The 26,741-nt window shown below is 38.3% G+C and overlaps 1 protein-coding gene across 1 annotated transcript; it reads right to left on the bottom strand.

Moving 5' to 3' along the window:
- Nucleotides 1–25,449, bottom strand: LOC131359842 (serine/threonine-protein kinase PAK 6). Its single transcript, XM_058400003.1, has 9 exons — nucleotides 25,061–25,449; nucleotides 10,850–11,075; nucleotides 9,097–9,765; nucleotides 5,099–5,641; nucleotides 4,334–4,467; nucleotides 2,711–2,837; nucleotides 2,417–2,542; nucleotides 1,506–1,640; nucleotides 1–1,398 (listed from the first exon to the last, which is right to left on the bottom strand). Exons 2-9 carry the CDS (start codon nucleotides 11,051–11,053, stop codon nucleotides 1,231–1,233), a joined length of 2,106 nt encoding a protein of 701 aa, XP_058255986.1. The 5' UTR covers nucleotides 11,054–11,075; nucleotides 25,061–25,449; the 3' UTR covers nucleotides 1–1,230.
- Nucleotides 25,450–26,741: the final 1,292 nt, after the last annotated feature.

The following is a 26,741-nucleotide window of genomic DNA, read 5'->3' as shown; positions in this document are numbered from 1 at the left end:
TTCAGTATGCATCTTTTATTTGTTAAAAAAAAATTAAATTAGGTTTTATTTCTCTCATCATGAACAACTGACATATAAATAAAATCACAATGAAATTTAGAGATGATGTACAGAATGTACACAGCTGGTGAGAAACCATTCAGCATGTACCATCCAGTGTGCTTTGCCTCTACGAACGTAACCACAGTCTTTCAACATCCTTAGCAGCACACATACCTGTACATTCACACACTCCCACTGAAAACTCCACGAACTGTTAGGAAAATAAGTCACAGTACAACAGGTTGGATGCGAAAATGCCAACATGAACATCACATCCTAAGTGTAAACATACACTCTCACTCTCACTCACACACACACACACTGTAAACAAACGCACCAAAGCCAGATGACTTATTTCATATGTACCTTTTTCACTCAGTAATAATGATCAGAATGTAAATACAGTATTGACTCGACATGATTGTATGTACACCTTATTCCTTTTTCAGTTTTTTTTTAAAAAAAAACATCCTGTGGAGCTGAGGAGCGATATATATACAGTGTACACATTTTCCAAATGATTCAGAACCCCCTTCTGAAAAGCAGATGGTTTAGTCCATTGAAAAAAGTCAAAGAAACAAACATAACAATAAATAGCGAAATCAGTAGGATATACAGTTGGTTCCAATGGCTCATTAAAAACAGTCGCCAACACAGAAGCTGAACGACAGTCAACGACAAGGTTCTAAGCTCTGTTTCAAGTCATTTCTAGCTTAAATTTGGCCTACAAATGCCACTGGCATGCAAATCCTGGACAAGGTGCAGTAGTCTCCATGTGCTAAGAATACTGGCAAAATACTGACCTAATCTGGCCATCAAGCATCATGAGAACATGAAACATTCTCTGCTTAAACAACACATGTAAAAGCATGAACACAGTCTTAGTGTTTCGGCTGCCAAGCACCATTTGTCCCATGTGTAAGGTCCTCAGGACAAAGAAAAATTGTCTTTGACCTACGGTGCAGTTAATTAACACTCCATCTACATTAGCCATGGTCATCCTGCTTGCATGAGGATAACAAGTGCTCTTTTTTGTGAGTCAATTGAAGCTGTACTGTGTATCAGCTCACTTCTTTCCGCCCCGGACGTTCATATGTGGGACGTCCAGACCAGTAGCCCTGCGAGCCTCTAGCTAAGAGCCTACGATGGTTTGTAGTTTAGAGGAGGGAGTCAGGAAGAATAAGGGACTCAACAGCGAGACATGCGCTTGCGGTACTGCTCGACGAGGGGCACGAGGCACTGTGAAGAGCTGCTCTGAAGAAGGAACGGGTGCTCAAGGAGGTCTGTGGCGCTAGCACGCTCCACCGGGTCTCGGGTCAGCATACGGTCCAAGAAGTCTTTTAACATTGGAGACACCTGTGAAGAGAAGGATTAAGAGCAGGATGAGTAAGGTCTAACAGTACAGGCTGGTGAAGATGCTTGGAAGTTTAGAATGTTGCTATGCGTGAGTTGAATGTAGGTACCTGCTGAATGTTTCGTATCGTAGGTGGTGGTTCATCTCTCAGCCGCTTCATGGCCACCACTGGGGTTTCACTGAAGTAAGGAGGCTCTCCATCTACCATTTCCACCACCATTATGCCCATAGACCACACATCCACCTGGGATCATTTTAAACAAGTCCACAAAACAAGTATAAGCCATATTAGATATGTATATATTTATATATATATATATATATATATATATTGTTTAAACAATCTCAGTAAAATATATATATAGTAATAATAGTTTTATCATGTATGTGAGAGACTAAAAAGTCTAAACAAGACAATTCAATGTATAGATATCCAGAAATATTCTGTACCACATATACAGGGTCACAGTGAACGTAGAGCATAATCCAGGGACACCCTGGCCAAGATGTTAACCGACTTTAGAGTAAAATCACATAATTTAGAGATGCCAATTAGCCTACAATGCATGCCTTTGGACTGGGGAAAGAAAACGGAGTAAATCCCAGAAGCACAGGGAGAACACAGCATGGAGGTGGGAACTGAGCCTCCAGTGTTGAAAAGGTGAGGCTAATGTGCTAACCACTAAGCCATTTATGAATAGATATATGCATTCTTGTGTCTTTAATTATATTTTATGTAATACAGACAGTTTTATGTTGTACTGTGTATGATTATGTATGTGACCAATAAAACTTGAATTTGAAATAGATCTGAATTTAGATTTAAGTTTTAAGTGGTGTGTGACTTGTACATTAACATGGTTTATATATTATTATTCAGGAAAAAAAATACTAAAAAGGTTGAATACACTGAGGACAAAAGTTTGTATATCCTCATTATCACAAGTAACAAAATTGTAAAATAGAAATATATTAATTGAAATATAAACTGCTGTAGGATGATATGTTGCCATTGTTTACCTCAGTGCCATATGGTGACTTTGAGATAACTTCAGGGGCCATCCAATATGGTGTCCCTACCAGTGATTTCCTTTTAGGAATATCTTTGCTGATCTGAGCACAAAAGCCAAAGTCTGACAGTTTAATCTGAAACGAAAAGAACAACATTGTGGTTCATGCCAGCTATATGGTGAAATCATTTTAATCCATAATGTGCTCCATCATCTAGTTAATTAAAGCATTCAGTGCAAAAGCAAATGAGGAAGAGAGAGAGAGAGAAAAGGAGGAAGAAGAGGACCGTAAGGTTGATGTTACCCTTCCATCCAAGGACAGCAGGATGGAGTCACTTTTGATGTCCCTGTGAATGACGCCTTGTGAGTGGAGATAAGCCAGTGCCTGCAGGACAGCTTCACACACAGTAGCAATCTGCTCCTCACTCAACCTGTACAAGTGCACAGCAAATCATAGTCCAGATTTATCCGTTGATCCATTCCTTGTCTTATTCTGGATTCCATGTCTTGCACGGATAAACAATAAGACAAATGATGAAATCTTAGTCCTAGATTAACAGGCTGATATTAACTATTTATGCTTTCCTGTTCACATCCCCATTCTCATTTATATTCACATCCACACAGTATATTCATTCACATTCCTCACTCTCATAACTACACATCTTCCCTACTAGTTTCAATGCAATAACACTGAATAATATGCATTGAGATGAATAATCGTCAGAATTATGAATATGGGTCCAAGCCTTGTTTCATATGCTCAAATCTTTATGTGTGTCATTTTCTTTAATACAGAAGGAAAAATACATTTGTATAAAGTTTTAAGAGTGAGAAAGGGTTTAAGATGATTGTACAGCTTTCTATACTAGCCGTATTGCACCTGAAATAAACTTAACAGGGCGGGATTTGCATATCAACAACCTTAATTTTATTAATATAAAGAGTGGATGAGGTGATATACTACTATAATGTATATGCACTAATGTGACATATACTGTATATTATGACAAAAATTGTCACTATCATTACATCACTGACAAATATAATTATGCAGATAAATCATAAAGCCCAAGGCCCATATTAAGAAAGGGCCCAATTTAAATGGGATGTAGCTTTAGAGGGTTTTACTGTGCGTCTAGTTTGAGGTACACAGCCTGATTAGAAGCTGAGTTGACAGTCTACTGCCTCCCTGTGGTCCAAATAAGCTGCTACAACAAATGAAAGACATGAACCTGACTGCAGAATGCTGGGGTATCTTTAGCAAACCCTGCAATACAATATCACAAACAAACAACTGCACCAAGCCAAGAGATCTAAGTTGTATAGTCAAAGCACTATTTTATTATTGTTTATTATTGTATTCTAGCTTATTATTGAGTTATCAATAATAAAATTAAATCAATTAAAGTATAACTAATAGCAACATCAGGTAGTTATGAAAATCTGAAAAATCTTGACCACACATTGCTTCATGGGATTTTATCAACCAAGCAATCCAGACTAAAACAAGCAGCTTTTAAGCAATATTTTCTATATTCATAAAAATAATTGTGATAATAATAAAATAATAATAGTCAATACTACTACTACTACTACTACTACTACTACTACTACTACTACTACTATTAATGATAATAAGAATTAATTAATTATTTAATAATTAATTAATTAATTAATTTTTATAGTTCTTAGCCAGTTTGACTAGTCACTGGAATTGAATGGGTTTAATCTAGTCTCAAAAACAGGTAACTCTAAAATTAATTAACTAGACTGATAGATAGATAGATAGATAGATAGATAGATAGATAGATAGATAGATAGATAGATAGATAGATAGATAGATAGATAGATAGATAGATAGATAGATAGATAGATAGATAGATAGATAGATAGATCTGCTCTTTCCAACACTTTAATGGCTTACCTGGTTTCAGACACTATGTTAGTGAGAGCTCCTCCCTGGAGATACTCCATAATAACCCAGAGCTCTTCCTCCACCAGTGCACTCTTGAACATCTCCACCACATTCCTGTGCTGGTAGTCCCGCATGATCACTACCTACATGTACACACTTTTGTCAGTAGAGTGACAAAGATTATATGCTTGGATACAAAGAATGAATGTAAATGCTTGCTGACTAATTCTATCTCAAGCTGCACACTGTACATATGTCACTTATGTAATATGCGTATGTGTGTTATAACTAGACAATTTAAACAGATACAAGAGTGTGAAACATGGCCTTAATCCAAACCTTTACCCAAGACAGAGACAGGAATAAGTAATTATTTTTGCTCTTAATATGAATTTTTGCTCTTTTTTTTTTATGAATCTCTTGGTATATATATATCGTGTGTTCATCCATTTTAGCCATGTGTTCATGGACAGTCTTATTTAATCAGTTTTTCATTTGCAGCTAAAAAGTGTTTCCTTTTTTATTTACATCCAATCAAATGCTCTGTAGAAAGAGTATGACCCACCCTCAGAAATAAACTGCATGAGAAATTCTGTACAGCTGAAAACAAGCAGTCTTTTAATAAGCTGTCTCTCGGTTGCGTCTGGTGAGTTTTGACACTCTTTCAACACTCTTTCTGACTATTTTAAAGACATATAGAATTACACCACAGGTCTTGAACCATACATAAACCACTGAGCAACTATGCTACCAAAATGACAATATTTATCAAACCTCGTTAAACAGCAGCTCCCGTCTCTGCTGCCTCCGCAAGTCCATCATCTTTACTGCCACCAGACGGCCACTGTGCTTTTCTCTTGCAATACACACCACCCCAGTGGAGCCTTCGCCAATCTTGACAAAGTTCTCCAGGTAGGAGCGAGGGTCACCCTTGTCGACCACCATCTGTAGAGCTGCCTTGAACTGCTCATGGGTGACTTTGGGAGGGTCGGGCGGAGGCCGTGGGGAAGGGTGCTGCTGTGGTCTGAAGGCTGGAGAACAAGTTCCAGCTGGACTGGTGGCCAGAGAGCCAGTGGGCGAAGGCCGAGGCTGGGACGGACTGTCCTGTCTGGGGTAGAGCCCTGGATTGGGGCATCCTGAGTGCCTCAGGAAGGGATCAGGGCCTGAGGGCCGGAAACTGATGTTGGGAGAGAGTCCGATTGTGTAGCTGGAGGATGAGCGCACGGTCCTGTGAGGCCTTGTGGTGCTCACCAAGGGACTGCTCGCTCCACTGTGGAAGAAGCCTCCCTGAGGTCTCAGGAGTGTATCTGCCTGTAACTTTGGGAATAACAAAAAGACACATATTGGCTGATGTCCCAGGGCCAAAGTGCTTTAATGCTAATTAAAACCTGACATCCTTTCATTAGTTGCCAGCCCCTGCTACTGCAGAACTGCCATCCTCTCATTCATGCCATCCTACGTTTTCTGTTAAGTGTGTGCCGCACTTAGAACATTTACTCCCAGGAGCATGAGCACTTCCAAAAATAGCATCCCACTACCACAGGAAGATTGCAGCTGTAAGTGCTTTACATCAATTTTTTTTATCACCTTGAGAAATCATCAAAATTCATTGAACAAGCTTCACAGATTGGGAAGTGTGCCAGCGTCCTTAATCTTCCGAGACACCAGCAAAACACTGCAGGCAGAAATGAAAGTCTAAGACATATCAAAACCTACAAAATGGATTATAATCACACTGTGGGTTCGAATTATAAAATACTTTAAGGGCATGCATATTTAATTGCTTTCACATTATAAGCACTAAGCAGCTATGCATGTAATTAGCAATAACTTATATGCGCATATACTACTAATACTACTATTACGAGTCAGTTACACACAATCTAACATCTACATAGTGATCTGGGTCATTAAGATAGTATGCACATAAACTAATCTGTGCAGGAGGTTAGATCTCTGGAAGCAGGAGCAGAAGGAGAAATCTAGGCTACATCCAAAATCATATAAATGTACTAAAGTGTATGTCTAATTATAATGTAGCTATAAATTAAGCGTCATAATGCAGTATAGCACGATAAAACTGTGTAAGCCATACCTGAGTTATATATCAAGGCTTCACTGCAGAGATGAGTGAATGCAATTGCTTCCATTAAATAATAATCTATTATCTTAAGGATTTCCATGTTAATACATTAGTTTACAGATTGTAATATGTTTTTCTATGCCAAGTAAGAGCCTTTTCATTGAGTAGAGGACTTCAGGATTCATAGATCTGTCTAAAGATTCTTCGTTTAGTATTGTGTCTTCTTCTGTCTCACTCCTTCATAGAACCTTTATACACTGACTTAATGTTATGCATCATTAAAGCATTAACTCACAAAGGGTTTGATGATAAATAAGTAAAAAAAACTTTGGCACTGCAAATATGAATTAATATTAGTTAGATTTTGAACAAAATCTCTTATGATATGAATATTAAAGTGTTAGGAGTAAAAGGTTAATCCACATCTGGCCTAAACAACAAGCAGAAAGTATTACTGAAAGCAAATTTTACCATATCAGGGATGTGCTTGGTTTATTGAGTAGAAGACTTTCAGTTGTCCAGTGAACTGACTTCATAATATCAGACACTAGAATAGAGCTCTTAGCATTATTAAAGCATCTCTTTTATTTATTTATTCTAATGTAGGTTCATTGATTTATACACTGACCGTCCACATTATTAGGTATATCTGGACAATCACGCAGGTATATAATCAGCCGATAACGTGGCAGCACCAGAAAGCATAAAACCATGCGGCTACTGTACATGCTGGCTGCTAGCTAACATTCTAAGAGATTGGGTATGAAATTGTTGTTAGTTAGCCTTAGCTAACCTTAGCTTGGTTCCAGGTACCAAGTTACTTGATAAAAGAGGCACTAAATTACCATGTCTAAATAAAATCAATGTGTGATTTATTTATTATGATATCTACCTTTTTCTCTCATCAACCTTTCCTGTACTGTTATTTTTAGCACATTTAAAAGTTGCAAGTTGAGGTGAACCTGTAGGAAAAGTATTTATATAGATGATTAATTGCACTTTTTCTGTATTAAAGTACTTCAGTATTTTACCACCTCGGGTTACGGCCATCATTAAGGAGATCGATAAAGCTGTAAGAGTCTATCAGTGGAATCTTACAGCTTTATTTAATTTAGTCAGCTACCCTAGAATGCCAAGCCATTTCATGACTTCGTTTAATTAATTTTGTTTAAAAAAAAAAGGATAAATAATATAGTAAACAAAGCAATAAGTAATATATTACAGTATGTAATGAAGATCGCCAGGAGTGACAGCTGTATTTTGTTCACCCATGAAGAGCTTTAAATGTGTAACAGATTTGTTTATGATCATTATGTGATGATGTTCACATATCCTGTGGCCTCAGATGAACCCTTTTACAAAGGTTCTGTCAGTGGCAGTTATTAATAGGTTTCTCTAAACATGAACATGATTTCGTGTGTTTTGTGAAAACAAGTCTCTGATAATAGATTGTTCTCGATGCAGTGTAAAAAGGGAAGTGATTTGCAGGGCAAAAAAAAGTGTGAAAGACACTCAGTGCTGCAGCATCATTTTCAAGCTATATACAGCATTTCTATAGGCACTTGGATGTATGCAGTCTGGCAGCACACTCAGAGTAAAAATAAAAACATAATGCAGCATTATGGAAGGTTTCAGGGTTTCAGGTTACTTTGGGGTTTCTGCTCTTGTTTTCTTGTATGTATAACAGTCATGTGGCCGTGTTTATCCTGAGGCTGTTGCTGACAAATTTCTATACATTCTCTAGTGTCACATTTACATGTACATTTACTCTAAAGGTTGATAACAAATGGAGGCACAATCCTGGTTAAAGCTGGACTTAAGCTTTCAAGTTTCACGATTGATTTCTGGAGATATACACCTGTAATGTAAAGGGTGTGTATCAGTCAGGTTGTGTATTATTCTTCCTCAGACAATGTTTCTAAATTCCTTGTGCAATCCATTATAATACATTAATCTTTGCTGTGTTAAACTGTCCTCCAACCTCTAAAGAATCAAGAAAGAGAAGCTGTGTGAAGAAAACAAACATAAGACTACACACAAATTCTAAAGTCTATACAACAATTCAATGGTCAAAACAGAGACAGACACAAATTACTTCATAGCGCTTGAAAAACACTCTAGGATTTTTGAACAGTTATAATTTTTTCTCAGCTCTTACTTACAGATTAATTTAATGAAGAAGGCAACTGTTATACCATGTTAAAATGTGTTGCTGAAATTTTCAGGAAAAAACACTAGTCATATGCCATCATCATGAGCTACTTATGTGGCTCATGATGATGACAAAGGTTGTTGCTGCTCCTACACACCCACTTCTATTCATGACAGGTGAAACACTGAAATTTGGAGGACACTAGGTACTCCAGGACAAGATAGAGGAACCTGTGGTGTACTTATTTAACATGCTGCCTCAAGACATAATTGCGCAAGTCTATCCATCACAACTATGCTTGCATGACTGCAAAAAACTAAAGAGACAAATCAAACTTGCCTCCATCCTTGGAGACAGGTTGAAGAAGGAATTATGTGTGTTTGAAAGTCTCAAATATTTACCATCAAAGAGACTTGAGAGCTGATCTGCTCAACTAGAATTGAAGCATTAAATATAAAGATGATGTTGGTTGGCTGTTGGTGTTGCTCTTAAGTGTGCCTGCAGAATAAAAGCTTGAGGTTTTGAGAATTTGCTTACCTTCAAGTCATAAGAAGAGTACGGTCTCCCAGGGCTGTTTTGTGGATGAACCAGCAGCCTGTCAGCAGTCCTTACATCTGTGTTAAACCCTCCGGTCTCTCCTGGTCCCTGCTGCATGGGAATAGTTGGACTATAAAAGCAGGTGATAGGCCTTGGGTTGTGAGACAGCACTATGGGAAACTCCCTTCTCATCATCAGTCTTTCATTAGGACTACCCATATCTCCACCCACATACACTGGCCTGGGTGGCACAGGGATTGGTGGTGGTGGAGGCATGGGTAAGAGCGGAGGAGGAGGAGGACGTCCATCCAGTGAGTTAACATTAACCTCGTAAGTAGATTTAGCTCTAGGTAGGATGCCGTTGGGTTCCAGGGTGATGCTCTTCTTCATACCCATAAACGGGGTGCCACTCTCACTGTGGATGTTCCGTATCTGGTCTCTCCAGTGGTTCTGGGAATCTGGGTCCAGCTCAGTGCGCTCCAGGTCCTCATACTGGTAGCCATCACCCTCCATCACCTCGCCAAGGCGGCCCAGAGATTGAGCTCTCTTGCGGGTCGAAGGGCTGCTCTTGCGCAGGGAGTTGGAGCTGGTCACCGACAGACGGCTCATATCTGACAGCATGGCTGAGATGTAGTCTCCATGGCCGACGATGGTCCCACGCACGATCGTCTGAGAAAGAAAGCGAGACATTATGATTAATGTGAGTAGAGTAGTGAGAATTCGATTGGGGCTTATGCTTCCTTAAAGCAAGGCTATTTTGGGATACAGTGTATAAGAGCTACCTTCTTGGTTCCTAGTAATTTAGTAAAATCTTGTTTGAATGTTTCTTTTGGCCAAAATAATACAACATGAGGATTAGGGAAATTCAGTTTAAAAAGACTGTACACTATTTCTTGCAGATATTTTTTTCTCAAAGCTGATGTCGACCTCGATTTCAGAGCCAGTTGGCAGGGCTGTTTGGCCGCAAAGGACATTTTATGTCAGCTGCCATGTGCTTCAGTCACTATGCCCTTGACGGGAGATATAAATATACCCTAAAGTAGCCGTTACTCATAGCAATAATGCAGCTCAGGAACACTTGGTTAACCTGTTAGAAGAAAGCCCAGTGCCCTGTTATTCAAACTTGAAGTGAAGTAGACTAGGGTAGATGGTAGAGAAGCCAAAAAAAGTATCCAGTTATTTAAGGTAGGAAAAGGACTAAGGTAGAAATCTACACTAAGCGTAGTTTCGTGTAATGTAATTTTTGATATCTAACCCAAAACATTTAATGCTACAGATGTGGAGAGGGGAAAACTGCTATTTAATTTCTGTCATGTTGTGTCATGGCATGTACAGTTTTACTGAAAAGGCATCATTAGACTTTGGCCAAGGGGAAATCTGCCATGGTCATGCTCTAATGCTCTGTAGCTTTCCCTTTGCTTGGAACTGCAGTTTTTATCCCTGACTCTGATGCTAGTGCTACACAGCATAGACCATTATTAATTGCCAGCATGGGGTCATAAATCTTTAGGGTAATCCAAGGATTCCTGCCATCGAGTCAGTGTACATAGCAGGATTGCAAGCACAAACACATAAGAGATAAGAAAGCAAAATGACTTTATGCTGCTCAGTTCTCAGCTTTAACCTGATTCAAGAAACTTGCTGTGATGGCTTTGAAGAACAGGACTAACATTATGCAGAAATTCGTCAGGCTTAAAGAATCTATGCCAAATCTTAGTTTATAGGCACTTTAGTTTTCTATAATGATACCTGCCTTCTTTGGTTTTAATTCCACTGGTGTTATTCTGGACGGATCCACCATAGGTTTGGGTCTTCGCAGGTTCTCTATAAGACTCTGCCATTGCGTTGGTAGACCGACAAAGATCCCGAGCTTTGCATCGTAAGAGGTATGGACTCTGTGTTCGAAGTTCTTTGGTGCAGAAATTTCTGGCCTCTTCTTCTTCTTTTTACGGAACATTATTGGGTCCTAGTTTGCCAACCTGTCCAAGAAAAGATAGCTTTGTTTGAAAAATAAGAGAGAAATGACAAAAATTTATTCTACAAGAATGTATCACTCCTAAGAGAATGAGGGATTTGGATTCCTTCATGATGTACTCTGACTCCTTGCTCCAAATATAGCAAGGTAAGTTTTCTGTCATTGTCTCCCCTAATATATTGTAGATAGGAGAATTTTCCAATGTGCTTTTAAGTAGAGCTTCTTTGCAGATTTCCAGATCACCGGTTTGCCCTTCTAAATTGCACTCCCATTTAAGAAAGCTATGATTTAGGGCCTTGTGAAATTTGGAATTTAACCAATGAACTGTAGCTGGCCAAGAAGCAATTCACTATGAAAAATGGATGCCATGTCTCCTATCTCTAAATTAATTCAAGCCCTCAGCACTGCAGGTCTTCTTCATTAAAAAAATGCAATGCCTCTGAATACATCTGATACATTTTTCATATTTTTTTGTTTATGCTATCTGGATGCAATTTTATTTTCCTATTTTCTTCCATGTTTGAGAGGACCGCTATTACTTGGACATGGGATATACATTTGTGGTACTCTGTGAAATTTAAGGATAGCTGCTTGATTAAGGTTTTCTTTTTGCACCCACAATTTCAGTGACAGCCAGTCATGATATTAGACATGTGGACTAAAAGTCTATTAGCTATCAGTATCAAGCTAGACAACATGTGCTATGTCTATTTCTGCTCTGAGGTGGGGCTGCTTGACTCTATCTTCTGGGCTAGAAAGAAATCAGATCCAGCCTTCTTCCACTGTATTCTTTTCATTTTTCTTAAAACCATTAGTAGTGCTGCCTTAACCCTTGTGTGGTGTTTGGGTCAAATTGACCAGTTTTATATTTTGACTAACAGTGTTGTAAATCATTCGCATTCACAGATGCATGTTTGAGAGCTGTATTTCATAGGCAGTGACTGCAACAATTTTTTTTGTTTCCTCTGCTTTTATTGCTGTTCATCACCTGTATTAATAAATCAGTTCAAAATATTAAACATTTCTTAAAAAATCGTTCCGTTTCATTTTTTTCTAGATTTATTCCACCAAGATATTTGTTATAGTATATTTTGTTACACACATTATAACTTCATCACAAAAACAAATGACACTTTCATTGTTAATTGTGATCTAGTAATTGTAATCGTTAGTCACAAATGTTATCTACATTGTTTGTGATTGAGATAAAGACGATATGTATAAAGGAATTTGATTCTGTATCATTTTTTTATTATTATTTTTGTAGTGCTTTTAAAACCCCAATAATGTCCCGGGTCTATTTGATCCGAACAATACCAAATGGTCCAAAGCGTGAACATTACGGTTAAAGCCGTAAAGGTTAAGCCATTTGTTAACTGCAAACAATGTGATCTGAATGAAACCTTACATTAATGTTTTTTTTTTCCTTCTTTTTATCTTTAAAAGACCGCTAGCCCATAAATATCAGGCTCCCTGGATAGACATAATGCACAGAATACATAAAAAGCCTTCCTGGGCTTCAGGGTTAAGAGTGCATTAGGAGGATGAAAATATTCATGTAGTCAACCTTCCCACATACTGAATGCCATGTCGTGGACAAACTCTACTAACCCTGACTTCAGCCATTCAAACCAGTGTGTTTCTTTCTTTCTTTCTTTCTTTCTTTCTTCCTTTTTTGGCTTGGTGCTCTTGTAGAAAACAGCTACACTGAGCATTGGCATTACTTTCACTTGACTAGGAGACATGTTAAAGAGTACAGTAAACAGTCTGGAGTCCTATACTGCACTGTTCTAAATCCAGTATACACATATACAGGGGTTTGACAATGAAACTGAAACACTATCTAATTCATTTTTTGAGGTTTCTCACCTATATAAGCGTGACCTAGTGGCCAATCTACTGGCAAATCTACTGATTTTACATTTCATAATTAAGAGCAGAATGTGATGGTTGAATAAGTAGAGCAATAGCACAGCTGTACATAAAATATTGCAATCCACATAACATAATGGGAGACATAGAGTTCAAAAGAGGACAAATTTTGGGATGTGTCTAGCTGGAGCATCTGTGACCAGGACAGCAAGTTTCTACTAACTGTGACTTCAGCCATTCAAACCAGTGGGGTTGTTTCCTTCCTTCCTTCCTTCCTGCCTCCCATTCTTCTCTCCGTCCTCCCGTCCTTCCATCCTTCCTTCCTTCCTCCCTTCCTTCCTTCCTTCCTTCCTTCCTTCCTTCCTTTCTGCCTGCTTCCCTGCCTTCCTTATTTCCTTTCTTTTTTTCATGAGCTTTGTAAAAACCTGCCCTTAGGCTGTGTGTTTTTGGCTTGGTGTTCTTTTAATGTAAAAAAAAACAACTTTAAGCTCTCTAAACGTCTAACATCTCTGGATTTAAAGCTATAACAGGATTAAGCAAGTCTCTGATTTAAAAAAAAAAACACATTTGGCACAACATTTTTGCTTACATGCCTGAAAAAGCTGTAGTATTGAGTCAACTACATGACTTACTAATTCTTTGTGCTAAATCTAGCTTGTGCAGGCAGATAGTTGTAGTCAGCAATGCATAGTCAGCGTTAATATCCCTAAGTTAATGATCTGGATGAATAAGTGGATGGACATTACTGTTCTTGCTCTCACTAAAGAGAAAAAGATTGCATCTGAAAATGCTGCATAGCATAAATGAAGGCTGCCTTTATATCCTGGAATAAGGTTTTGCGAAATGAACCGTAAATCTTATCATCATGCGATGAGAAAACAGATTTCAGGTTACACACACACACACACACACTTCAGTCAGCGACATTCATAAGCATTGCATAAGCATATCACTTGGGGCTGTTTCTGTGTGCACATATGACACAGAGGAAAAAAATTCATCTGACAAGGACTCTACGGCATGAGGTTATTCATGTTAGGAAGAAGGGGGCTGAACGAGTGCGAGAGTGATAGCAAAATCCCAGTCATGCCTCTCTTTCCCTACTTCTTTCTCTCATGAAAATGCCTTTTTCAAGCTCTCTAAATTTATAACAAGTTTTGCCCTATCCTCACCATGAAATTTTACTGATCTGAATGTTTATGAACAGTACACAAGCATGTAATCCTTGAAAGAGTAGCCAATATTTGGTCTCATGAGAATAAAACTATCATAGAATATCATAGATTATTCTTTTCAGGTATTTTAACATTACCCAAAAAAATTCATCCATCATATCTCTTGTGCCTTAAACACTGCATGCTCCAACTGATCTGTGCTGCTCACGGATTACATTCATTCCAGCTAACAGCACAATGACACAGCGATGAACATTTTATGTACAACATGCCGTCAGATCAAATATTTATACTTAGGTTGTTCTACCTGTACAAACAGATCAATGTGTATTGACTGGAGGATGAAATCTAAGCTACTTTGCTCTCTGGCTGCATGTGATAACAGCCTCTAAACCAAATGACCACAAACAGGATCTGTGTTCTCCAAAAGCACTCTGGTGTCACTGTTACTGCTATTGATTTTTTTATAGCATGACCACCCACGATTTGTCCAAGCATGACCAGTCTCCTTCCTTACCTCCATGCAGGATGAGCGTAAAATTGTCCGTTCACGATTTGCACGCAGTGTGTGTTCTCTACATTAATACAAGATCAAATGATCGGGTGTGTGTTTAGCAGAAACGTGATGTATTTAGGTTGAATCGCTATTTAAATACTCTCAGGGTGTTATTAAAATTTCAAAAATGATTTCTCAGATTGCTCAGCCAACACCTCGCACAGCACTTTCTCACTGAGGTTTGTGTTGTGAAGCTCTTCCTAATAACTAACCAACAACTTAGTGTTATAATCTGATTGTGAATAGTGCACAAATGGCCAACTAATGCAATTTTATTTACTCATAAGTTGATTTCAGCCACACAGAGCCTTTCAGATCTTTGATTTGACTCAACACATATGAAAAACAAAATATCTGCATTATTTTTTCATGCTGCATTAAGTACCACACTGCCCGAAATCCAAGGCACTAAGATGTGAAGTATCAAATTAAAGCAATGCTTTTACAGATAAACTCAGCTCCTAACATTCCAGATAAACATATTTCTTAAAAAATAAAAAATTTTGAGAATAAGTAATAAAGAAAAGCCTATCAGGATTCGTATGTGCAGTAACAGCAGGTAGAAAGAGGAGTCTCTCTAATGAAAGGTACAATTGAGCTGAAATCAAATGTGCCAGTGGCTACTCCATCAGCCTGCAGCCTCTGACACTATTGACCATAAGAGACTCCTACAAGGTCTGAAAAATGCTTTACACTCATTTGAATAGGAGACAGTTAAAAGAGTACAAGAAACAGTCTGGAGTCCTATACTGCACTGTTCCAATCCAATAATCCAATATCTATTATACTCTATTCATAGTAATCATAACTATAGTGACTCTAATCATGATGACAGAAGTCTTGTATATTTAAGTATATTATATTATTTGCTGATTATTAAGAAGGTTGTGAAAATATCCAACTAAATATGCAGTATGTCATTCATCTATCTTCATAAAATTCACATCTCTGGCATTTGACAGACACTCTCATCTACAGCAACTTACATTTTATTTAATTTAACACAACTGAGGGTTAAGGGCCATACTCAGGGGCCCAGCAGAGGCAACCTGGTGAGACTGGGATTCAAACTAACAACCTTCCAATCAGTAGTCAAACGCCTTAACCACTAAACTACCACATTCCCATTAGCCCTCATTAAGCACTGTACCATGGTCAGGGTCATGATGGATATGGAGCCCATCCCAAGAACACTGGGCAAAAGGGTAGGAGAAGGCATACCTGTTCACTATGCACACACACACCCATACCTAGGGGCAATTTAGTGTAGTTATTACATGTTTTTGTTCATTCAGCTCCAACCCATTTTATTTAGGCTTGGGACCGGCATTAAGAGTTAAACTCTTCAGTGGCTCCCTGCCCAGAAATTGAACCCAGGCCACTGCAATGAAAGCACAGGATCTGCCGCTGGACAGTGTAGCCAGTCCATCCACTAGAATATTTATGGACAGATGGAGAAAACACGAAAACCCAGAGGAAATCCATACAAAAATAGAAAGAAACAACAAAACAACATAATCATAAACTGTAGACCCTGGAGCTGTGAAGTGACAATGATGCATTAATATCCATAGCACGCAGAGATCAAGTGCTAGATTACTATTTGTCTACATGTCCTTAGGACTCATAACCCTTCAAGGAGGATAATTATGTAGAACCTCTTCCATCTTATGAAAATGTGACGGGTTTATGTCTTCATGTGTTACAAATAGAATAAAATCCGACTGTGGTTATGGTGTGTAATCTATTCCATTAGCAGTTTTCGCCTTCGCTGTCAGTTTTTTTCCCCCAGATTTAAAATGACTAAATCAATAAAATATTCAACAAAACTGTTAATAATTGGATAATAACAAACTGCTATTAAAATTTGCATAAATATCTATCCTTTTTCATCATAAAATCAAGTTTAGTTATTAAGAAATAGAAGAAACATGCTATTTACAGATGTGATTATGTGAGTATATACTGTACGCTGATAAATGCTCACCAGGTCTGTTTTATTTGAGTCTCAGACTTGGAAGCACTGAAGACAAAATTAGCAGATCTGTATTTGGAATACTGCAATTAAGAACTTTTAATTATAGTGAAGATTTCAATTATTAATTCAGTTTCATTTTCTGTAGCTGCTTGATAAGTATTGTTTCGATGTTTGCATTATTATTTTATTTTAGAAGTTTATTTATTGTAAAACATGAGAAATCCTTTACGGTATGTGAACTTGTTTCTCCCCTTTAACTCCAACTGACGTGACACATTTTCAGAAATGAAACTTGACAAAGCTCAAATTCAAGTTTATGTTTTTAAGGCAGCAGGTAAACTTTCCCTTCTAAGGTTTTAGACACTGACACAGTTCATTTCTATGTAAAGTAGTTCTCAAAGGTTCTTTAGACAATTATAAGAGCGTTTTTCTTTAAAGCACTTGGTAGTGAGCTAATCTCTTATTTGCTGGCAGGCTACAGAACAAGGGCTGTGTTTGGTTATCTGCTCATGTCAGTGAAATTGCCTCTTTCGTGGGTGACAAATGTGCACTCACTTTGACCAGACATGAATTTGCTTCTGTATATATTCATGAAAAAATGTGATCAATAATAACAGATATCACAACATCCCTGTTCCTAGAAACTTGCGAAGAGTTTCCTAATAACATCACAGCACAAAGAGCATGGTTATGCTAGAGAGAGCATCACATTCAACACTCTTTCTCCTGGAGAAGGTGATGTCAACTTCGGGAAACTCAGCAAAATGTTACAAATATATATAATACATATAATATAGAATATTTAGCCAATACTCTTGACCTTAAAAATAGTTGGAGAATAACACACAAATCAACCCAGTGTCAGATGTTCGGGGTGCCTCTCAGGGTAAAATCAGACCTAAATGCAGGGATAACAAAAGCTACTATTTATTAACAAAATAAGACAGACAAAAGGGATGGGAAACACTGGGAAAACTGGGCAAACATAACTCTAACTACATAAAAACGCAGACTGGGCGCACCGAACAGAAAACAAGAACTCGAAGACAAGGATTCCGCACTGCAAAACGCAACATGACAGGGATAAATATAACCAATTACAAACACATAAGGAACAGATGAGCACAGGCAGGGAGGAATCTATGGCTAGGGTGTGGCGAAGACACATGAACACGTAACATAAACAAAAACACATGACAGTACAAAAATGTACACTGCCGAAAACCACCCTAGCATGCCAGCAGCAAAAGTCCAAGCATAGCCCTGACACCCATGTGAAGAAAAATCCAACCGCAGAAGGGTGTGAATATTTTTATTTTTCATAGATGTGCAGTAACATTGCTACCTATTCTCTGAGCAGGTGTAGTGGGAATAGCAGGAAACATGCCTGACCAATTTTGGGGCTACCATTCATTCATTTATAAAAAAGATTTTGTCAGATTGTGAGGTATGCGTGCAGGATTCCAGATTATCCTCTCTATGTGATGGTCGAGGTAGAAATAAGTGTAATCCCATCTGAATTCCACAGTGAGATTTGCTTGGTAGTGTGTATACAATCAAGAGCTGGCTGCTGTGTGCTGCTCTGCAGAGGAGTGAGACAGCAGGAGGACTCCTTCATCACGTTCATTATTGTGACCGTTCTGCCCTTTGAGTATAATGAGACTGCAGTGTTTGTGCATGTATGTGTATAGGAGCTCCCTCACTGTCAAAGATGTATTCACACACACACACACACACACACACACACGCACACACAGTTAACTTAATGACCTCTGTTTAAACCATTTATTTTCTCACCTATCTGCTCTGCTTAAATCATGTTCTGCACACTGTACACGCTCCACTGGCCTGAAATGCTAACTGAAATGAAGCTACAGGATGTATATAATAAATCTTTAAAGCAGTACAGCATACTCAAGCTTATACTGTGTATTATGCTAACTACCTTCACTTTCACATTAGTATCTCATTAGCATGTTAGGAGAAACTAGCAGAGCTTGACTTTGAGTTATCATGACCACACACTTGTGCTGGCTAAATATGTCTAAAATACATGATATTATGTTGTAGATATGTATGTATTTTACCTTAATGTAACCTTAGTTTCATGGGGTAAAGTAACAAAAGTAATTCTGTGTCACTGATCAACTTCTGTGGAAAAAAACAAACCAAAAACAACATTTGGTATGAATACCACAATGTTGTTGAATTCTCAAATCTGATTGGTCAGAAACTGTTAAAGGTATTTTAAAAAATCAAAACAGCTGTAAGATAAATCAAAATCTTATGTTAAAATGCTAAATCTGAACTGAATAATAATAATAAAAAAAAGTGTTGTTTAATAAAAAAAATATATATAAAAAAATATATAATAATATATATATATACACTACCAGTCAAAAGTTTGGACACACCTTTTAATTCAATGTTTTTTGTTTAGGGATTTATTTTCTACATTCTTGAACAATACTGGAGATTTCAAAACTATGAAATAACACACATGGACTTAAGTAATCCATATGTAATGACAACAAAAAACAGTCAGTTGTTATTTTAAGACATGAAGGTCAGGTGTTCTGGAATAGTTCTTGCAAGAACAGTATTGTCAAGTGCATTTACAAAACCCATCAAGCACCATGATGAAACTGGCTCACATGAAGACCATCCCAGTAAAGCAAGACCAAAACTTACCTCTGCTGCAGAGGAGAAGTTCATTTAGAGTTACCAGCCTCAGAAATCACCAATTAACAGCACCTCAGATTAGAGCCGTTATGAAGGCTTTACAGAGCATCAGTAGCAGACATATCTCAATATCAACTGTTCAAACAAGATTATTGTGTATTTCGGCCGCCTTCAGCATTGTTTTACAATGAAGAAAGAAATAAACATCAGGAAAGACCATGGAATTAGAAGATGTGTCCAAACTTTTGACTGGTAGTGTTATATATATATATATAAATTATATTATAAAATATAATTGTTAGTATGGTAATGTTATCTATTTATTTAACTTTTACGGAAGGAGTCTCCAGTGTCAATAGGTTTTCCACCATGAGAAAGTCTACAGGACAGAGGAGGACTTTGCGGTTCCTCTGTAACAAGCTGCATTTGGTTGAAAAGTGGAAGCACTTATATTCGCTGAGGTAAAAGTCATCATCATAAACAAACAAACTTAATTGGTACTAAAGCATTCTGAGCTACAGTTAGTTATAAGAGACATTTGACAAATGGACTGAGTGAAGTGTGCAGGAGAAAAAGAAAACCAAAGATATTCAAGGTATGCACAGTTGTTTTTAAAACTTGCCTCTAATTCCATTCACATAAACTGTATCAAGCTCTTTTTCTGTACAGGGATTACAGAGTACTCAACATTCAGGATGGAAAATAGATCTTACTCAAAATGAAGTGAAACTCAGGCCTCAGACAGTGATATGCAGTATCTTCACAAGTTTCTGTCATTTGAAAGAGGGATTTTGTGAGTTCTTGACAGAAAAGGTGTTCATCTGGTTAAATCCCAGTGGCACAGATACTGCAGCCCATTATCGTAACTGGGGGGAGGAATATGTAAGAAGCTCATTTTATTTTGTGTCAAACAAATGCGAGTGCACCAGAAATAGGTTAGGAACCCTTTATTTAGACACAGTAGTTCTGCGTACTGCATCTATAAGATATTGTTCTCAATTTTTTATTTTGGGCCAATTTTCTTACCTGAGGAACCAAAATCCTGACAAAATAGTGTCATCAGATTATGTTGATATTGTTAGGCCAATTTTGTCATATAAGCCTGATGCCAGGGGTAGCATGGTAGATTAGTGGCTAGCACACTTGCCTCACATCTTCAGGGTTGGGGGTTAGATTTCTGCTTATGCCCTATGTGTGTGTGTTATTCACATGTGTTTCAGGGATTTTTACCCCTAGTCTAAACATGTGCATTGTACTTTGATTGACATCTCTAAATTGTCCATAGTGTGTGTGAGATCCTGTCCAGTAATAGGTTGGCACCCCATCCAGGCTATGCCTTGTCTGGTGCCCTGAGTCCCATGGGATGAGAACCTGTGTAGGATAAGCGGAAAACCAATGCCACAAACAAGCCTAGTTTTAAGACCTTCACATCAAAACCCTGTTTTATGATTCAGACCTGAATATCTAGCTCTAAACTCTAACCTATCTTTAGCTTTATTTTATTTCAATATTAAAAATGGACATTGTCACAAAGCTGCTTTACAGAAATATATCAATTTTATACTAATAAATGCATTAATTTATCTCTTATGAGCAAACCAGATGTGACAATACTAGAGAAGAATCCTTGTGAGGAACCAGACTCAAAAGGAAACCCATCCTTATCTGGGTCACACGGGATAGTGTGTTTATAAATAACTTCCCTTCTATAACTGTGTACTATGAGGTCAAAAAGTGCAATTATGTAACCAGGAAATTCATTCTAGTTTTAACATGAGGCCTATTATATCCTGATAGAATTGTTATCATTGGGTCTATAATTATATATTTTATTTGTCTCATCAGTGACAATAAAAAATGCTTTGACACATGTCTGAGCACCAATTAGATAAACACACAGGATGGGTGACTTTCTATCAGGTTGTCTTTTTCTACAAACCTGGATGAGTGCATTAGACAGGGTCATATGATCATGTTTAGATTATTTGGGAGCAGTGAACATAAGGAAACTAAGGAATACAACCAATACAGATACAGCTGCTGACTTCCAGGAAACTAAATTTTACTTGATATTGTTGCATAAGTAAATATGAACGGATACTTTAGCTGATTTTATAATAGTCCCTTTAATCAGGCTTCAGGATCACACACTGAAAGCTGCTGAAAGACTCCTCTAAAGTCTTTGTGCATCGATTGAGAGAAGTATATACTCATACCAGGCGACTAAATCAAGTGATTAGACAGCATCTGCCTGTAAAATGACTGTATATACTGATCTAAGAGAAAGATCTAGATGAAACCAAAGAGATAAAAGAAAACAGAAGGCAAGGCAACAGTGACATGACCAAACAGGAAGGAAATACAAAAATAGGAAAACCTGCAAATGATGGAATTTAATCCTATCTAAATGCAACTTTTATTTGACTTCTAAACAAATTCGGGAAGGTGAAAACAAAGACAATTAGAGAGCTGATAAAGAAGTACAGATGCTTTCATAGTTTGGATATTCGCCATGATTTCCATCTGGCCCTTACTCAATTCTCCTCTCTCTTGTGGAAAATGAGGTATCATCACACTGGCCAAACAAGACACTCCAAATCAGTTTTCAATTTAATAATTTATTGAGAGAACATCTACTAACATCTACTACTGATCAGACTGGTCAAATAAAACACACCAAATCCCTACTGTAGCATGTTCGCTGCTAAATGACATAATCTGCTTCACTACAGGATAAAAGAGGAATAATCTCCTTCTTTAGTGTCCACACATTTTACATCACTGATGGAAATGAAGGTTAATCGTGATCATTAGCTTTAAAGGGGAAACAGTGATGGAGAACCAAAGCTGTTTTAATAATGATCACTGAGCAACATTAATGTCATTTTATATTAAAACACTTTTGTTGTAGGGATTTCGATATAAGGTTTAATTAGTTAAACATTCATTTAAGTTACTAAGCTACTATTATTTACTCAATACTCAAAATTTATTCAGCAAGTAGAAGGAAAGTAATACAGTGAAGGAATGTAAGGGCAGATTTGTCCTGAGAGTTTAAGGGGTTAAGGTGAGTCCTGATCTAAAATGGATTTTCGATGAAATGCTACTGACACTGCATTATTTTCCAAAAGCCAGGTTTAAAGTGTAGCAGTGTGGGTGTACAGGGACAGCAAGAAGAAGGGCTCTTTTCTGCAGAAAAGCATAGAAAATAGTCCCTTTGACAGTCAGCTGTTCCTGCTAGGCTTTGCAGAAACTGGATCAGGTCCTACTCTAAAGTGCGGACAGTCACAGTCCACTGATGCTACGTTACCATGAAGCATGACTGCAGACACTCTGGGGGCTAGGAAGAGATCAGTTCTTTAAAAAAAAAACCCTTAATGGGTATTGAAAGTTCATTTCTAGGGCATTCATGGCTAAGCCACATCTGTAGTCCTCAGCTCTCCTACTCATCCTTCACTGTCACTCTTATTTTTTTCCCTCCTTCTATTTCTCCTGCCTTTTCTCCTTCATGAAAGACAGGTTAGACAGTGATTGACCTAAGCCCAGGAATTATTGACAATTAATTAAGCCTTGTCACAATGTGAAAGCTGTGACAAAGAGTTAAAGGGCTTTAGCAGTGTTCACACAATGACCAACTTCTATATAGTAGAAACTCTCTGGAATAGTCCTAAATCTTTTTTTATTCAATATTCCAGCAGGTTGAAGTCTGACAGCGTCATGCAGCCACCTAGGAGCAGAACAGCTCCAGGCTAAAGCGTATGACAAGTCACATTCAAAACTCATATTTCTACCAATGCTACAATTCAGGATATCCTTAGCAACAACTAATGCCAGAGTAATTATTAAAAAAAATAGTTCATAACCCTAGCACGGTGAGTGATGGTGCAGTGGATAAAACATTGGGCTAAGATGTAATGGCTGTCAATCTCAGCACCTCCGAGTTGCTTTAGATATAATGCAAAAAAAAATTATATCTTAGCAAATAAAGATTTCATGAATAAAGGATGTTTCTTATTAGGAGATTATTATAATAAATGAATGAAATATTTTTAATATGTGTTCATAATAATAGTTATAATAAATTTAAAATCATTAAGCCTGTTTCTAGACGTTTACTCATTTCAAGCTTAAAATAGTCCTTTTATTAACAGATCGTTTTACTTTGTTCTAAAAATAAAGCACTTCAAATCAACGCAATTATCTACCAAAAGAAAAGGATCATTTGAAGCGTGAAATAGTAACACAAAATCTAGAAACAGGCTTAGTAATATTATATTTGTTATAGTTGAAACTGCTTGTATTTTAGATATTTTACTTGCTAATATATTGGTGTGTGTGTGTGTGTGTGTGTCTTGCTGTTGTTGTTTGCCATGTAAAATCATCAACCAGATGAGATAAATGGAAATGTAAAAGCACATATAAACAGGATACTTAAAATTCTCACAGTCTCTGCAATCTATATAATCTTAGGTTTGTACAAATTTTTGGCAGAAATAAAACAAAAGTCGAGCAACAGTAGATGCAAACAACGGAATTACTCCACATCAGCATGGAAATGTATTCATGTTGGAAAAGAGCTTTTATGTGACCTATAAATACCTTGGGAAGTTGAAGACAAAACAATTAGAAATACCGACTCTCCACTATCTGATATATAGAGTGGCTTACTGGATCTACACGATTCTGTCCTCTCTGGGGAGACTGATTATCAGACCTGTCACATAGCACAGAGCACACTCCCAACATCTACTGTGGCATGTTACCTGCAAAATAAAAAAAAATCATCTCTTGCTTTAAGTATGTCTCTAATGCTTGCCTTGCTGTATTGCTCAATTTTTGTCCAACCATGTGACAGACAGCTGAGTTCACAGCAGGAAACTCAAATAAAAGCTACTTTCACAAATAAATCGTTTGGCACCTCTACCAAGCAAACAACTCCCCACACCTTCACGTCTGTTGTTTGATCAGACCAAACTTGAGCAAACACAGGAGCATGGACAATGGAAGAAGACGCATGCATTTCTCTTTTTTTTCCCTCACAACACAAGAGAAGTTGCAGCTTTACATTTGTTCAGGGCTACAAACCTGATAAACCTCATTTCAGAGCAGCCTGCAGACTTAAGACTGCATGAAGCATCTGGAACATTTTTAAGGGATTGTGTGCAGATCCGTTCACCTAAGCTCGCTGCCTGCGGCCAATGACAAACACGGTATGACAGCAACAACTGGCCCAGTTCTCTCAGCTTTTCCCCTGCAGACCTCCATTTGCTGTTTTCCACACTGCACAGGGAAGATACGAAGACAATTCGTCTCAGAGTACAAATGCAGGAGCCTCACCATGGGGTGGCTGCTATGAAGCACCACAGAATAGAGAGAAAGGATGTGAGAGAGATGGAGAAAGAGGAGAGAGAGGGGGAGGTGGGATTGGGTGAGGGGAAGGTGAAAGCGCTTCCACAGCGTTGCAGTCCTTCAGTGCTTATTTCATCGTTTCCATTTCTTCTTTATCACTACCTGGATTCATTGCTAATATTCTTACTATACTATCCTGCTCCTCTCTCCTCTATGTGTTGCCTATTGACATGACCCACTACTCCATTTCTTGTCAATGAACCTCTCTGTGTTTTGCTTTCATCTTCACGATTGTCTTGTAAGCAGTGGAGCAAGCAATAAAAGAGGGATCATATGGAGTGAATAAAGGACTCAGTAAAAAAAGCAGGTCTGCTTACCTTGTTGTGATGAGAGGTGAGGAGCCTCTCCACCAGGAGGAGGATTTGTGAGCGCACAGCCGTGTGCTCACACACACACACACACACACACACACACACACCAAGGAGGGCCAGCTCTTAAGCAGCCTCGTACTGCAGGCTGCTGCTTGCCAGCGAAAGCCTGATGCGTTTCTCCCTCCAGGCGCATACAGCCATCTCAGAGCCTCTTTGTTGGAGATGATTTGCACCTCCCTCCATCAGCTCCTGCTCCAAGCACAGCATGGGGAAGGCAATACTGAAACCACGCTGAGGAAAAGAATCACCCTCTACGACTGGAGGACTCATCTACCTCATAGAGATGGCTCCGCGCTTTCCTTCCTTTCTCTTTCCTCCTCACTTGTGTGCTCTCCCCCTCCCTTGTTCTCTCTCTCTCTCTCTCCCTCCTCCTTCCCTCCCTCTCTCCCTCCCCCCTCTCCCTCTTCTGCTTTCTGCTGTGTACTGAGTCCTTTTCAGCATTTGTAGCATGTGCATCTGCTTTAACTTCTTCACAGAAATAGAGGTGAACAGATCTGTTCTCTGTGAGATGGCTCAGCCACCGGACACTGCTTCTCAGCAAGCGGAGACGTCAGGTTCCTGCCCTTCGGACTCTGTATGCCATTGATCTAGTTAAATCATAATCTATGCAATGATTAGGGGTCACAGGAGGCTGTTGATGCATGCAGCATGAAATGAAGGAGGCTGTATTAAGGCGCTTCGAGTAGTCATAAATTCAAATTATGAATTTGCATAAATGCAAATATAATTATTAATAATTATCTCTTATAAAGGTGTAATATATTAATAAGGGTGGCACAGCGGTGCCAGCTCACTGCCCCAGAGTCTCAGGGTTCAGTCCTGAGCTCAGGAGGCTAGTGTACATGAGGGTTTCCTCTGGGTTCACCAGTTAGGTTGATTGACTACACGAGTAATGAACAAGTGTGTGTGTGTGTGTGTGTGTGTGTGCACATAATGTAATGACTTTTCAGAGTGCATTCATGCCCAATGGTCCTGGCATAGGCTCTGGATCTACCATAACCTTCTCCAAGAGTGAGCACTACTATTGCTGAAGATGAATACAGGAATATATTAGCAAAATATTTATTCTGAAATCATATCAAGAAGCCAAGAAGAATACAGGGCTGGGATATTTTGTCTTCCTTAACCAACTACAACATATGCAATGTTGACCTTCTTGACACTTTGGACAAATTAAGTATAAAAAGAGGCCATTAAATCAATGGTTTACTCACAGTGGGGAAAAGACTGCTTTACATTTGCATCTTAATGACTCCTTTCTTTCCACTGAGGACCACTTCCACAATAACACCCTCATCTTTTTGTAATTGGAGCTCCCATTGCTAAACCTCAAGAGGATGTTACACTTATCTAACCTTTAGGCTACATGAACAGTCTATATTTGGCAAAGTCTACATTACATATGCCAAAACAATACATTGTGTTTTGATCTTTCAAGACTTTCAAGGACTTCCAAGCTGGGCGACCTTTGACCTGGCAACAAGTGACTTGCTGCTAAAGGTCTATGCATTTGCCCCACTGGTTGTTAAGCCTATTGTGATTCAGGATTAGGCCACAAATGCAGGAGACATTGAGATGATGAAAAGAGCGTTAAAATAGACTATGGGCAATTAGTGGTTGAAAGCGT

This window comes from Hemibagrus wyckioides, linkage group LG09 (assembly GCF_019097595.1).
Source record: "Hemibagrus wyckioides isolate EC202008001 linkage group LG09, SWU_Hwy_1.0, whole genome shotgun sequence".
NCBI lineage: Eukaryota > Metazoa > Chordata > Actinopteri > Siluriformes > Bagridae > Hemibagrus > Hemibagrus wyckioides.
Note: the sequence above shows the minus strand (reverse complement) of the source record. Positions and strands in the feature narration are given on the sequence as shown.

Bases quoted from the DNA above. Each gene is read 5' to 3' on its own strand.
- LOC131359842 (XM_058400003.1), bottom strand. From the start codon at position 11,053: ATGTTCCGTAAAAAGAAGAAGAAGAGGCCAGAAATTTCTGCACCAAAG. The intron at 4,468-5,098 runs GTTTGATAAATA...GTGTACATGTAG, and splicing joins GGGAGCTGCTGTTTAACGAG to GTAGTGATCATGCGGGACTA. The intron at 2,838-4,333 runs GTAAGCCATTAA...GCACTTGTACAG, and splicing joins AACATAGTGTCTGAAACCAG to GTTGAGTGAGGAGCAGATTG.